The 14,445-nt window shown below is 44.6% G+C and overlaps 1 protein-coding gene across 1 annotated transcript in view; it reads right to left on the bottom strand.

Annotated features, from left to right (window-relative positions):
• Positions 1-4,475: 4,475 nt before the first annotated feature.
• The window catches only part of DAAM1 (dishevelled associated activator of morphogenesis 1), a 149,863-nt gene continuing 139,893 nt past the window's right edge, over positions 4,476-14,445 (bottom strand). Inside the window, exons 22-25 of the mRNA XM_080932039.1 lie at positions 13,908-13,968; positions 11,069-11,200; positions 7,817-7,987; positions 4,476-7,247 (exon numbers count right to left, since the gene is read on the bottom strand). Of these exons, the coding sequence (XP_080788165.1) occupies positions 7,038-7,247; positions 7,817-7,987; positions 11,069-11,200; positions 13,908-13,968 (574 nt within the window). The 3' untranslated portion in view covers positions 4,476-7,037. The remainder of the gene's footprint in view (positions 7,248-7,816; positions 7,988-11,068; positions 11,201-13,907; positions 13,969-14,445) is intronic.

The following is a 14,445-nucleotide window of genomic DNA, read 5'->3' as shown; positions in this document are numbered from 1 at the left end:
GGTGGTGGCAGAAAAGAAAGAGCAACTTCTGAGTTTTTAGAAGATATTAATAAGGCTGCTCTAAGGATCTGTATGTAGGTTCTTACGTGGGCTTATATTCTCAATCCAGTTGGGCTTTATAGTAAAAGGAACTTTACAACCTCATAAGAGATGCACATCTGCTCTCCAGTGGATCCATGCCATTTGCATGTCTTCATCTGAATGAAAGTTCCGGTTGCTCTGCATCCTAGCCAGCATTTGGTGATGTCTCCTCTGGGTTGGCCACTCTAGGGTATGGTAGTATCTATCTCACTGCATTTGACATGCACATTTCATGGCCTCTGCATTTCTAATCTGTATTTTCCCTCTTGACACCAGTGTGGATCTTCTCATAGGTGTTGTTTCTGTGAGGTGTCCAGGTCTTTGGTTCATTGGTGGTTGCTAAGTTTAATGGGGTCTTTGTACATCTTGGGTAACATCCCCTCATCTGGTATCAGTTGAAAAAACTTTATACTAGGTGATGGCTCGGAGTTTCATTCTCTTTGACTGTTTTTTTTATAGAGCAGCAGTTTTTAATTCCTCCCTTCTTTTGGAGATGCTGGGGCCTCAAACTCATGGCCTGGGGCATGCTAAGGGAGAGCTCTACCACTGAGATGGCTCCATAACAGGCCTGGAGGGTTTGGGTTTTTGTTTTTTTCATAGATCATGTTTTTGCTGGTCATCATAACTAAATCAAGCCAGATTTTTTTCCATCTTTCTCCCAGTTTTTCTTAGTTCTGTTTTGCATTTGGGTCTGTCTGTAACTCGTTTTGGTGGAGAATGCATTGGAGTCTGCACCCAGGCCATCTGTTGCATAGTGTAGCCTTGGCTCCCACATCAGCTGCAGATCACAGTGGCTTCTGTGTCTGTTTCCTACTCACAGATCAGGTCCCAGCTTTGCTCTCCTTCAACATTGTGTTGGTTATTAAGGATCTCTGGTCTCTTTTAGGGGTGTCCAATCCCCTGGTGTCACATTTGACACATGAGGGCTATGGATATGGCCCATCACAAAATAAGTTCACTTAAAACAACCTTATTTTCTTCTAACATGATTGTGCAGTTCCTAAGCATGGAGTTTGTAAATGATGTCATATAAAAATGTCAAAACACTGGACTTGCTCAATAGATTCTAGATACAGCTTGTTGACAAACACAGAGTAAATTATTGAAGTTTGGTTGAGATTTTATTGGATCTATTTATCAGGCTGGGAAGCCTAGGTATGAGAACATTGAGCTTTCTATCTGCAAATGTTTGGTTTTCAGTTTCTTCCCACAGCCTCCTCTAAATCTCACAGAGATTGTTAGATCTGTGCCTATAGACTGGATTTCATTTTGGGAAGTGCTTATATGAATGGGGTTGTATGTTGAATTTCAAACTCTACTTGTTTATACCTGGCACATAGGGAAATGATGGACTTTTGTTTATGATTAACCTGGTGTCCAGTAGTCTGGCTCCCCTTTTAAAAGTACCCCCTTTCCTTCATAGTTTTTTGAAGACTTTGTCAAGCGTTCTCTGGGACCATGTCTGATTCTGGAGTGAACAGACAAGCCAAAGACCATCAGATTTGGAATTTTGTCACACAAAGGTCCAACATGACCCTAACGGGTACATAAATGAGCTGAGGAAGTAAATGGCACTGGAAAAAATTGAGCCACTTCCCGCCATCCTCCTAGAGCAGCCACACAGGGAGTAGAGAGAACTAATCAGCCCAAGTGTTGAGTGGGACTGTCCTCTGAGCAAGGCAGCCACCATCTTGGGGAGCACACTGAGCTCACTTGTAAAAGGACTGTCCCAGCTGGGCTTGGTTACAGACTGTTCTCAACTTGTGGGTCTCCAGCAGGGGTCACATGTCAGGGACCCTGCACATCAGATATTTACTTTACAGTTCATAGCAGTAAAGAAAACAAGTTTATGGTGTGTGTATAGAGGATTCCAACACTGGAAGGAAAAACATACTGGTTACATCGTCACCGGAGGGTGGGAGGGCCACACTCTCACTGGGCAACCCGCTGCTCCCTGCGTCTCCGCCTCGCTGCACATGGCGGGGTTGGTGGAGACATTGGCTGGAGATCACAGAAAGGGTTTAATTTCATCGATGGGGGTCCGTCACTCCTCACCTATGCTACGTACTCTGAACACTCACTGATCTCCAGAGTGAACCCGGACAGAATGGTGCCTCCGCTTATCCTCTGGAATCTATAAGTGGTAGATGTTGGTGGTGGTCCTCCCTGAGGAGACGGGGTAGACGGGGTTGCTTATGGCATCTCCTCTGAGAAGGAATTTTACCACCACCACTAACATGAACCCATCTCTTTTCCTATTGAAGTTTGATAAAAATACATTTCTCATTTGCTCAGCAGGTTGAAGGACGACTGAACCCGAGGCCGGCATGGGCTTTGAAGAGAACTCCTGGTAACTGTGTGACATAGTGAGGCCCTCTCAGAAAAGGTTTAAACAAAGGAAGGGAGGGAGGAAGGGAGAGAGGAAGGGAGGGAGGGAGAAAGAAAAAAGGAAGGAAGGGAGGAAGGGAGGGAGGGAGGAAGGGAGAAAGGGAGAAAGAAAAAAAGGAAGGGAGGAAGGGAGGGAGGGAGGAAGGGAGGAAGGGAGAAAGAAAAAAGGGAGGGAGGAAGGGAGGAAGGAAGGGAGAAAGAAAAAAAGGAAGGGAGGAAGCCAATCTCTGTGCTCACACTGTTTGTTTGATACCATAGAAACACAGTTGATAAAAAAAAAAAAACTGATAAAAAATGTCAGGGAAGAGATCAAAGGGCAGGTAGGGCATTTCCTTCACTATCCGGATAATATCAAAACATTTATCTTCATGTGCATGAGTATTTTCCTTGCAAGTTCCTGTCTGTGTATCACATGTGTGCATGGTGCCCGAAGAGGCCAGGAAGAGGTGTTATATCCCCGGGAGCTGGAGTCAAGAGATGGTTGTGAGCCACCATGCAGTTGCTGGGGATGGAGCCCAGACCCTCTGCAAGGAGTGAGTGCTCCCAACCACTGAGCAACCCCTCAAGCCCCAGTACGAATGTCATTACTGCTTTTTTTTTTTTTTTTTTTTTTGTGAATGTATATGTTTATAGTCTAGATACCCAGAGGTAGAATTATTGGTTCCTCTGTACTAAGTGCTCTTAACCACCATGCTATTTATCCACCCCCTCAAACAGTTCTTAATCGCAAGCAAAGTTCACATTACTGAGGGAGCACACAGACAGAGATGTAACACAATATAGATGCAATGTACTAAGCAGAACTAGGTAATTAGAGTCTATACATGACCCAGAGTCAGGGACTCCTGGTACAATACCCCAAATAATACCACAAAGCTGGCATTACTCAAGTACCCAGCAAGGACCTGCCCAGCCTTCAGAGTTTCCTGTGGTCTCCACCTGATAAAAACACCTCAAAGTTTTCCCTTCCAGAATCTGGCCTTTGAAATAATTATGACCAAGCAAATATGCCCAAACTGGCTTGGAGAGATGGATGCTCCCTTTAAGGTGCAGAGACTGGAGTGAAGATCCCCAGAATCTATCGAAAAACAGGGCAGGTATTGTGGTGGCCTACAATTCCAGCACTCAGGAGGTAGAAATAAGAGATTCCCCTAAATAAACTAAGTTAGGTTAGCCAGAATCAGCAGGTGGAATTGGCAAGCTCTGGGTCTGGTGACAGCCTCAATATGGTGGAAACTGATTAATATACCATGTCAACTTCAGGACGTCATATGCATGCCCATATAAGTGTAAACAAACTTGTTCACACAACACTGAACACACACACGATATCCAATTTACTGCATATAAATCCACACCAGGCTGCAGAAAAAGGGCACAGTTCCAGATGGGTCACATGATGTGACTCTGCTAGAAGTGATCATCTCCCCAGCTGCTGCCATGGCTGGGTGAGTGAAGACTAAACTGATTATAATGAAGTCCTCACATCTTGTCGTGTCTCTATCCATGTATGGAGGGCAAGCCAGGCTTGGTGGTTCTGTACGTAGCTCCACACTCATGTACAGAAAGGAGGCAATAGCACGCTTGCTTTGCAGGATGGGTGGTCTGACTTGTAGATGTCCCTCCTGTCTGAACCCCAGCAGCGGAGAACAGTTTTAGGTACTGTGCAGTTATCCTGTAACTTATCAGCAAACAAAGCTGGCGGCAGTAATCAGAATACGGAGTCCAAAGATCGGGAAGGTCAGAGGATGGCAGGACTGATGGCAGTTTCCAGTTCGACTTCACACTGGGTTGAGGTGAAAGGAACTTACTGGGGTGTCTTCCTCCACACAGGTGGCGTTTCTCACATTGGAGATGTTTCACCACGCACAAGTGTTGATGCTGGAGAAGGAAGCTGTACCACACCTAACCCAGAAGTACTGATATCAGTGCCACATAAACCAAGTACAGAAAGAGTTTGCAGTGGAGTCTAGATATAGGAAAGAAAATGCCACCGTACTAGGGACCTAGGCTCCTTTAGCTCCAGGACAAGCACATTTAAAAATACAGATCTGAGCCACCGACTTAGTACATTTAAATTCAATGGTAGAGTACACTAGGATGCTTAGCCTTGCTACTTAATGACACATAGAAAACAAGTCTGTATACCCAGTGAAGTCATCTTTATTGCATATTGCTATTTTAAAAAATGTACAGTCTCATAGCACACACAACATCTTGTTTTTCTTGGTTCTGTAACAACAGTCTTGCACCTAACAGACTAAGTGGTTCCAGCTACTAAGCTAATAAGATACGAGACATTTAATTAAGTTTAAAAATTATAATGCTTTCCTTTTTTTTGGCATTATTTAAAAAAAATCTTTAAAATACAGACTCAGGAGAGAAAAGTGGCTACTTAAACCAGCACCAGTCTAAAAAGTCGAGTTTTGTTTGTTTGCAACAATGGCACATGAAGTTACCTGCACACAGTCTTTAGGAATTAAACCAAAGGCTGGGAATGGCAAAGGAGGCCTACCAGGGGGCTACATGGAAGTGAGGATGATTCTAAGAAAGGCAAGGGGACATGCGACACAGACTTGCTCTCTGTTGTAAGGCTCTTCCCACAGTTCCAAAACTGAGCTGGACCAAACTTTTCCTGCTATCAATAGAAAAGAATATACAAAGAGGCACTTTAGATCAGGAACAGTGAAATCCATCACTCCACCCCGCTCTCCTCCTCTCCAGCTGGCCCGAGCTACGTCTCTCTCAGCACCACAGCCAGGATGCTTGCGGACCGTGGTCAGCCCAGGACTGGGAGAGCCAGCTCTGCTCTGTACCTGTCACTGCCACAGTGAAGAGCCATTTGCTTCCACATAATGGGGTAGGAAAGCCGCTAAGTTTGTGATGAAGAAAAACAAACAAAAAAAAAAAATGTAAAACCACGGCTCTTGACAATCCTTAGAGCACTGTTTCACAGCTTTACGTAGCGCAGATCCTCTGCCATCTGAACGAAAGTTCATACAGACTGTTTTTAAATAGCATGGTTCCTGTACTATGCACACTGGTCTTCTACCATCCCGAAAAGCCCGTCTAGAATGTGAATTACTTGGTGGGCAGGGACTCTGTCTTGCTTACCACTACAGCTCTACTATGCCTGGTACATAGTAAGTGCTTAATAAATATTTGATACTTGACTGAAAAACTCAATTTAGTGAGTAAATAATATTGTAGTGCAATAGGAAAAACTACTCTCCACAGAAACCCAACCACAAAAGGATAGATGGAGAACAAAGAGAAAACGCTAGTCCCTCCCCACACCCTAGTACAAATAAATAAAGCAAAAGAAAAATAGTAACAGTCCTCTTTACATATCATATAATTTAAGGATACTAGGAGTTGGCAGGTCAGCGGTAAGCGTCCATATTTTATTTTCTACTGCTCATTGTTTTTTTTTTTTATCATTTCTCCCTGAGAGCTTTATTTTTTTGGACTGAAATTGTACAGGTAGTGTCACTGACACACAATTTAAAATGACAACACGTAACAGCGATCACTTCAAATATTTTTGAGATAAATAGATCTGAGCATCCCTGTAGATACTGTTGACATTTTGTGTCCATATGAATGTCCTTTACCCCAGGACATGCAGCATGGCCTATACAGAAAACAGAAGATGCCCTCCCCCCAAAGCACCCCTATGCCTTTAAGAAGAATCCTCAGGGCGTTCTCCCACTATGTCTCGGGTGAGAAATCTCACTGGTCAGGTCTACAGATCTGTATTGTTAGGGCTCTGGCAATTCTGGCCCTTAACCAGGATCCAGGCGGCATCATTTTGAAAGTTGTGTTTTCAGAAAAACCAAACCAAACCAAACCAAAGGAAGAAGTCATCAAGAGCGCTTGGCAGAAAAGTTGGTGAAATGAGGGGAGAATGTGTTCAAGTTTTAAATCTATCAACAAAGTGTGACTGACATTCTACATGATGTGAACGTGTGCAAGATGTTCTCAACAGACGTTTGTACCCCAGCAGCAGCATCGGAACCTCAGAGCTGTTCCCCGAGTCAGTCACGGATGCAGGCGGCGGTGCCTCACCCACTACCGCTGAGCTCAGCCCAGTCTGTGTTCCAACTCCATTTCTACCAGTGAAAATCGCCTCACTACACCAACCGTGGCAACCTAAAACACTCCACAAGACAAGCTTTTTTTTTAACTTCCTCTTTTCTCCCCCCACCCACCCCCTTTAAAGGAATGTACGTCATCTGTTTCAGGAGAGAGTACTGTGCTTCTGAACAGGCGTGGTATTCAGGGAAAGAAAATGAGCCCCACTGAACATGAACGCATACACAAAGGGTTCCTGGGCGCACACGTGAACATGAACTTTTTCAGCATACACATAGGTCCCCGGACAACACTTAAGACTTCTATGTACATTTTCACATATATACACATACATTTACACACACACATTCACACCTTCGCTCACAGATGAGAGAAGAAATTGCCATTGTTTTGGGTGGAAAGGCAGTGTAATGGAAAGTTCTAGTCACTCCAAAGGGCTGCTACGGTGCTTTCTAGAAAAGGATGCAAGGAAACTAAAAATTAAGTTTTGTGATTGGTCGCTCCCGGCTGCTGTCCGTCACCTGGTTGGAAATGCGTTTACGGTTCCGTTTGAGTTTTGAAAGGTCCTTGTCGAACACTTCTCCTGAGCGCAGAGCTGAGACCAGGTCGTCAAACTCTCCGCTCTCTTCACTGCTCTCCTTGGCCTTCCTCATCTTCCGCTCCCTCTCTCGCTGCTCCTTGAGCTGCACATAGGAAGAATCCTCTTAGGGTTAAAGCGAACTTTGTTTTCAGCATAAAGAATTCTGGGCCATGAGGGAGGGAATGAATCTCTTATGTGAGGTTCAGCTATGGCTGCCAACCTGTATGGGGGGAGTGAGGGCTCACTGCAGAAGCAATGGACAGTGAAAACAGTACTTACAACCTCTAGGTGAGCTCATTTAGTCTTTTTTTAAAAAAAAGCATTTAAGGCAGTAAATAAATAATTAATGGCTTTTATAAAGGATGTAATGTCCTTTTGCAAACTTGTGATCGTTCCTTGAAGGTAATTTCTAAGGAGATAAACTTGCAGGATGTGGATCAACTATTTCAGCCTTTGGAAAGAAGCTGCTCAAGGGAAGCCATGGCTCTAAGCTACTGTGCACTCTAACATGTTTTCCTGTCCTTGGAGTGCTGTGGAAACACAGGGCCTGGCTCTGGGTCATAGCAGGATGCTGGAGCACCTGTCTGTCCCGTGGCACCACAGAAGGGAAAGAAGACCCACCGAAACCCTGAAACCCGAGGGCTGAGGGCCCGCTGAGGGGGCCCCTCCCACCTGAGCTTCCAGGCGAGCCCGCCGCTCCTCCTCCTCCTTCCTTTTCCTCATGTTCTCATTTTCCTGTTTCGCTTCTGCCACGGCCTGAAGAAACTGGTCAAAGATCCCAAAGAACTCATCCGGCTGTATTTTGCCAGCCTCTTCTCCAAAGTGCTTCACTGCTTTAGTGAACTGGAGAAAAAAAAAAATTCAGTGTTCCAAGAGAACCGAGTTCATAGTCAAACTAAATGCTCTGGAGAAGGTTGAGAGCTCAGATACACCTGATGGTTTTTAGCCAGCCCATTATGTATCTTCAACTGCTGTACGCACCTACTTGTTTCCAAAGCAAAAAATGGAGACTCCCTGATTCCAAAGCCACGATTCCTGCCCACTTCATTTTAGCTGAACACCTACCACCTCCTCTTACAACTCTGTGTTAAGTAAACAACAGTAAACAGGAAGGCAAAATATTGTAGGCAGGACACCCAAGACACAGAGACACAAGCACTGCAGGGGTCAGAAACCATGTACTTTCCTTTGAAGTAGTTTAATTCCACTTATTGGGGCCACATGGGGAACATGGAAAAACAAATGGGGCGGAAGACTTGTCAGTTGCTTTCTCTTACCCATAAATAACGCTAATACTGTCTTTAGGCTCCCCCAGCTCTCATTAGCAAACAGCAGCTGACTGTGGACTCATTAATACCATCTGAACTTTGTGGCTGACATTACTCTAGGCCAATCCTACCATTCAGAAATCTTTTTAACGTCTCTCTTTCAAAACAGACAAATACAAAGTTAGGGAAACTTTTAAAAATTCAAACAAAATATAGAGCAATAAAACAGTATGTGTCATTTCTCTTTAAACCTCTTAACTGTTTTTGGTTCTCTGAGGCTTTTCTTTTGTACCTTAGAGAGTTGGCTTTCCTAAGGAGTCTCAGCATTACCTGCATGACCCAAGGATGGTGCCATTACTGTCAGCACACTGTTCCTATGGTGAGGGCCCATTGATGCTGGCCCTGTGCAGCCCAGCTCAGAGATCAGGCTCCAGAGTCCATAGAATTCTCTTTTCCTGTGCTTATGAAGTATGTTCCAAATGACCTTCTGTTTTCTTCAGACCACAGTAAGTTTGTCATCTTCAAGTCTTTGGTTCTAATTGACTTGATTTTTCTTGTGTTACTTACATTACTTACATTGTTAAAGTTTCCGATATTGAAGTAATGTTATTCATGCTAAAGAATGTTTACCATGTTTTTATATATAACAAATTTGAGTAAGATATGTATATTGTACATATTTTATAATTACTTTATATTTTAAACTTTAGTTATTGTGTGTGCATACATGTAAGTGTGCAGGTACATTTGTGTGGTGGTGCCCATGTGGAGGTCAGAGGTCAACTTTCAGAGTCACTCACTTCTCTCCTCACAGTGGGTACCAGGATGGAACTCAAGTCATCGGGTTTGTATGAAATGTGGTTTTACTCACTGACACAGCTCACTGGTCCTCATATTTTAAAAAATTTTTTCCAACCATTTTCTCTTAATGTAGAGTTGTTCTTAATGTTTTACTTATTTGGAAATATTCTATTACAAAACAGAACTCTTTAGGGAAAAGCATGACATTCTTCACACACCACATTAGAGTAGTCTAGCTTGATTCATGGTTTTATAAGCTGATCTCTAAAGTTCTGGTATGAACGAGACAGCAATAAACAGTCTACAGCTGAGTCTCTCAAGTATTCAAGTTCATGTACTTTAAACCAACACGGATGATCTTTTTATCTAGGAATTCTAGTGACGATGAAGTCATATATATTTTAGTTTTAGAAATCTGAAGGAACCTCAAGCCAGATTAATGTTCCCACACACAAAACCACAGGGTTTTCTGCATGTGTTAAAAAGAAAAAAAAAAAAAAGAAAAAAGATAACCTGTTGATTCTGTGTTTCAGCTCCGTGATGAGGTAGGCAAGGGTCCCTTCTTTTACAAACACAGCAATGGATAGGAATCTCATGGCAGTGGTTTGGACTACACCTATGGATATTACTGGATATTATTTGTCTTGTTCTCACTGTGGTGTGTCAGAGTTAGATCCCTAACAGTGGCTCTGTGGCACATGCTGTCTCCTGGTTTCTTGGTAAGGCTAGAGATAGTATTGAAGTTAGCTGATGTTTGTGAACAAACCCTCTGAACTTGAGCTCAACCATCCACACCAAATCATCCAACCTGACCACGGCAATAATTCCTGCTAGTCACGTTTGAAGGAGAGGCTTAAGTAAAAGAGAAGATGAGGTAATGGTGAAAGACTGTGCTGGTTAGTATCAACCTGATACAAAGCTAGACATATCTGGGGAGAGTGGAACGTCAACTGAGGAACAGCCTACAACAGACAGGCCTGCAGGCAAGTCTGTGGGCATTTCCTTGATGAATTGATGTTGGAGAGCTCAGCCCACCCTGGGCAGGTAGTCCTGGATCAAAAAGGAAGCAGGCTGAGCAAGCCATGGGGAGCAAGCCCATGAGCAGCATTCCTCCCATGCTCTCTGTGTCAGTTCCTGCCATGAGGTCTTGCCTGACTTCCCTTCATGATGGACTGTGATTGGGGTATGTAAGCCAAATAACTTTCTTCCCAAAGTTGCTATTGATCCTTTTCTTTAGCCCAGCAACAAAAGTCAAATATTATCTATGAATAGGGAGAAGCAACAACCCAAGGGAAGATATAACAAGAGAGTATGCTTAGAAGTGTTGGTTATTAGCCAACAAAAGTCTTTCTCATACAGGACAACAAATCTTAAATAGAGTGGCTCACAACAAAATGTCTTAGTGAACCAATGTTCCTTTGTAATGGTGGTGTGAAGTGAAAAGCGCCACTGTTGATGTGCCCTGCATATTGGCCTCTTTCTCCTCAAGAGAAACATCCTATACAGATAGATGTGGCCTTGGTCATGCCCGTAGCACTCACCACTTACTCTGCTTCCAGAGATGAGCATATCAATCCAGTGGCAACCAAGGCAAAGGTGCCACCATTCCAACCTATAAGGTCTTGGAAACCAAAAGGCAACATAGGACAGTTAGGCACCAAGGGCTGCCCTGGAGATAAAAATACAACTGTCCCACAGACCAACCGGATCTGGAAAACAATTGTCTGCTGCTGCATTTCCTGACCATGATGTTCGAATGCTACTCTTGATTCTTCCCATATGGACTGCTGTCCTTTAGCACCACCCAAAAGCTTGTTGCAGAAGAACGCACGAGTACATGCACAGAGAAAGTTACCAGCTCTTTAGCTTCTGCTAGAAGATCTTCAACATCTGAGAAGCTGAAGCTAGCCAGGGTGATGAACTGGCTGACAACAGACACGAACTTGTCTCCAGGCTGTGGGGGCTGAGACTTCTGATACTCCAGCTCCTGAAATACAGAAAGCGGACGCTGACCACAGAGGTCTCCCATGTTCTTATTCCACAAGACTCACGTTGAAGAGCTCAGATAGCAAATGTATCCTCTGAGAGATCTCAAGATCAGTTCACTGCCCTACCAAGGACACGCCCATGTGTGCAGACATATCTGAAAACAGCTACTCAATTTTCGGAGTATTTTAATCAAGGTGATTTCTCACGCTGGCTTTGGAAGCAAATGAATACATGCTTAAAATAAACAGAACCCAAACCATAGGATTCAAATATTTATGAGGCTGGTCAGTGTTCTGATGCAGAATTTCAGTGTGTTGATTTTTCTTTTTCGTTTTGTTTTTCCTGTTTTTGGTTTTTCTCCTCCTTCCTCATCTACCAATTCTATTTACTTCCTAAATCACAGTATCTAGGTCAGCAGAACTGCAGCTGTAGCTCGGGGCGACAGACTCATCCCCCTCCTTTCTTCCTGTTCACACCAACAATCGGTCTTGGTGAACAGACAGGTAGGAAAATGAATCTTTTGTACATTTCCCATGTCCTCCAGTACGATGGTGATGACCGCACAGAGGTCTGAAGCCAAATTTCCGTCATAAAGTCCAGCCATTTGAAAACACACACAGACACATGGAGCTTAGAGGATGTTTATTTCTTTGCTCAAAAGTCAGAGCTGATCAGTGACAGGAGCCGGATTTGTGCTTAGTCTCACAGGATTTTCCTGCACCTCCTTTGGCAGACACTGTTCAGCAGGGGTGCAGTGCCCAAGGGTATGGGTTCCGACTCTGTCTACTGCTTGATACTGTTCTTAATGGCAGGCTAAATGAAATCAAACTGTGGAGCCAGCTCTGACTGAAACATCACCACAGTTTTAGTACCTTGGTATAGATATGTGAACAAGCACACGCGGCGTTGGGGGAGATAAAGAGGAAGAAAGAAAGACAGAGACTGTGCTGGTGTAGGGATGGTGAACTATCCTAAAGGATGTCATTATCCAATCAATCACTATATCCCGATTTATCTCTGATACTTCACACAGCATCACTGACTTGGACACATGAATATCTGAGTGAGTCAAGCTCTGCTGCCTCCTAGTATGTCTAGTTACAGCTTGACATTTCAGCTGCCAGGGGCAGAGACAGACTTGTCTTTAGGGTATTGTTTTGACTAATGATTGTTATGGGAAGACACAGCTCTTTGTGGGCTGTGAGACCTCTGGGCTGGTGGTCCTGGGTGGTATGAAAAAGCAGGCTGAGCAAGCCATGACGGCCAAGCCAGTGAGCAACATCCTCCCATGGCCTCTGCTTCAGTTGCTGGCTCTTACTGATGTTCCTGTCTTGAGTTCTTGCCCTGACTTCTGCTGATGGCGAGCTAGGATGTGGAAATGTAACTGAAACAAACCCTCTCCTCCCTGTCTGTTTTTGTCCATGGAGTTAACCACTGCAAAAAGAAACCCTCCCTGAGACAGCTTCTGTGGTCCCTTTGCTATTGCTTAGAACAGGATGTAGTACACAGCACTCAGGAGATGTAGTACACAGCACGTCTGGGAAGACCACCTTGACCTGGTGGCCACCACCTGGCTTAGGGATGGCACAACCTCTGCTTGAGTCTCAAGAAAAGTCTACATGAGAAGGAGTAGGTAACCACTGAGGTTATCAAGCATCCCTGCCAGGCTGGGCCTTCTAAAAAATCCATGGAGAAATGTCTGGTTGTTAATAACACAATTCCTTTATTTCCCTCAGTTCCCAACTCCCCAGAAACATGCTCCCAAATCTTAGTGGGGGGGGGGGGGGCTTTATTAGTGTGATGTCTTCAAGGTATTCAACAGTGTCTAGGATATAGTTTTGTGATTAAACCAAGAAAGGAGGCAGTTGGTGATAAATTACCTGCAAGGTGTTTAGGGAGGGGCACATTTCAGACTGAATCAGTAACCTCACCTAGTACAGACACAGCCAACTGGGCAGGGCCGTGAGTGGTGGTTCTCATCTCTGGACTCATTCCGTGGCAGCCGAATTCCTGTAGACACTCCTGTGGCGACGTCCTAGTGAAGCCTTGCTACATTCTCTTACTCCCCCCTATCTCCTACACACCCCTGTGGTTCCCTTTTATCTTCTGTACCTGGGCAGCCTCCGCCTATGTACCTTTTACACCATCCTGCTTCTAAGCCATGACTGGAGTTCATCTCCAGGACATGGCAGCCAGTCACAGGGCTCCCGGTGAGCCTCAGCCCCGCCCTCTCATCAGGTTCCTCCTGGATCCCAAGCCTCTCTGCACAGGCTCCTGTGGAGGGGACTCTGGGACACAATATGCTATGCTCAAGTGTGTGTTTGGTGAAGACTCCCCAAAGGACCAGTCCAGAAGCAGCAGGGAGGTTCCCACCAGCCTGTGGAACGTCGCATAATCGGTAACAGAACAGGAAAACTAGAAGATGGCCTCACCAGTCCACCCACTCAGTCTACGGCCTGCTTGTTGGGTGAACTGGTGGCCCTCTTCAACTACTTCCAGCTCCCACTGCAGGGAGCCACTCTGGACATTTGGCTGCATGAAACTGAGTTCCTACATGGGGCACGGATTGTGCCTGCTTGGTTCTGGTCACTCTTACAGAATTACGCTTATGCTAGGCAGAACACATGCCAAAGGGGCTTCTGTGCTCTAGGTCTGCACACCAGTAGTGAAGAGGCTGGCAGTGATGGTGGGAAGCAGGTACTCACCGTCTCCACAGCTTTCAGGCCACTCCTCAGGGTGCTGATCTCTTTGTCCAGCTCAGTCATGCTGTCGGAGAGAGCAGCATCTTAGCTTACAGGAGTAATAAATACGCCGGGGCTTGAGACAGTCCATGTGTGGAGGCACGCATCTGTTTGGCTTATAAACTATTTCCAGGGCTAGTGAGAAGCTCAGTGGGCAAAGGTGCTTGCTGCCAAGCTTGACGACCCCCGTTTACTCCCAAGGACCCACATAGTAGGAAAAACAATTGCTATGACTGCTAAAGGCAGTCATGGAGCATGCATGTATATACACATACACACTTGTGTACACACACACACACACAATAACCATAATAACCGTGATAAAATAAAAAAATTCCTCCCTTTCATTCTCAGATCTCACAAAGGCTAGAGCATTAAAAATACATGCAACTTATGTGTATAGTTTGAATTTTTCTGTACATCTTTTGTTTTTCTTGCCAGCAGGTATATTTTATAGGTTAAAAATAGCAGGAGAAAAAATGTTTCCCATGTGTGCAGGATC

Source organism: Micromys minutus (genome assembly GCF_963924665.1).
Source record: "Micromys minutus genome assembly, chromosome: 1".
Lineage (NCBI taxonomy): Eukaryota > Metazoa > Chordata > Mammalia > Rodentia > Muridae > Micromys > Micromys minutus.
Note: the sequence above shows the minus strand (reverse complement) of the source record. Positions and strands in the feature narration are given on the sequence as shown.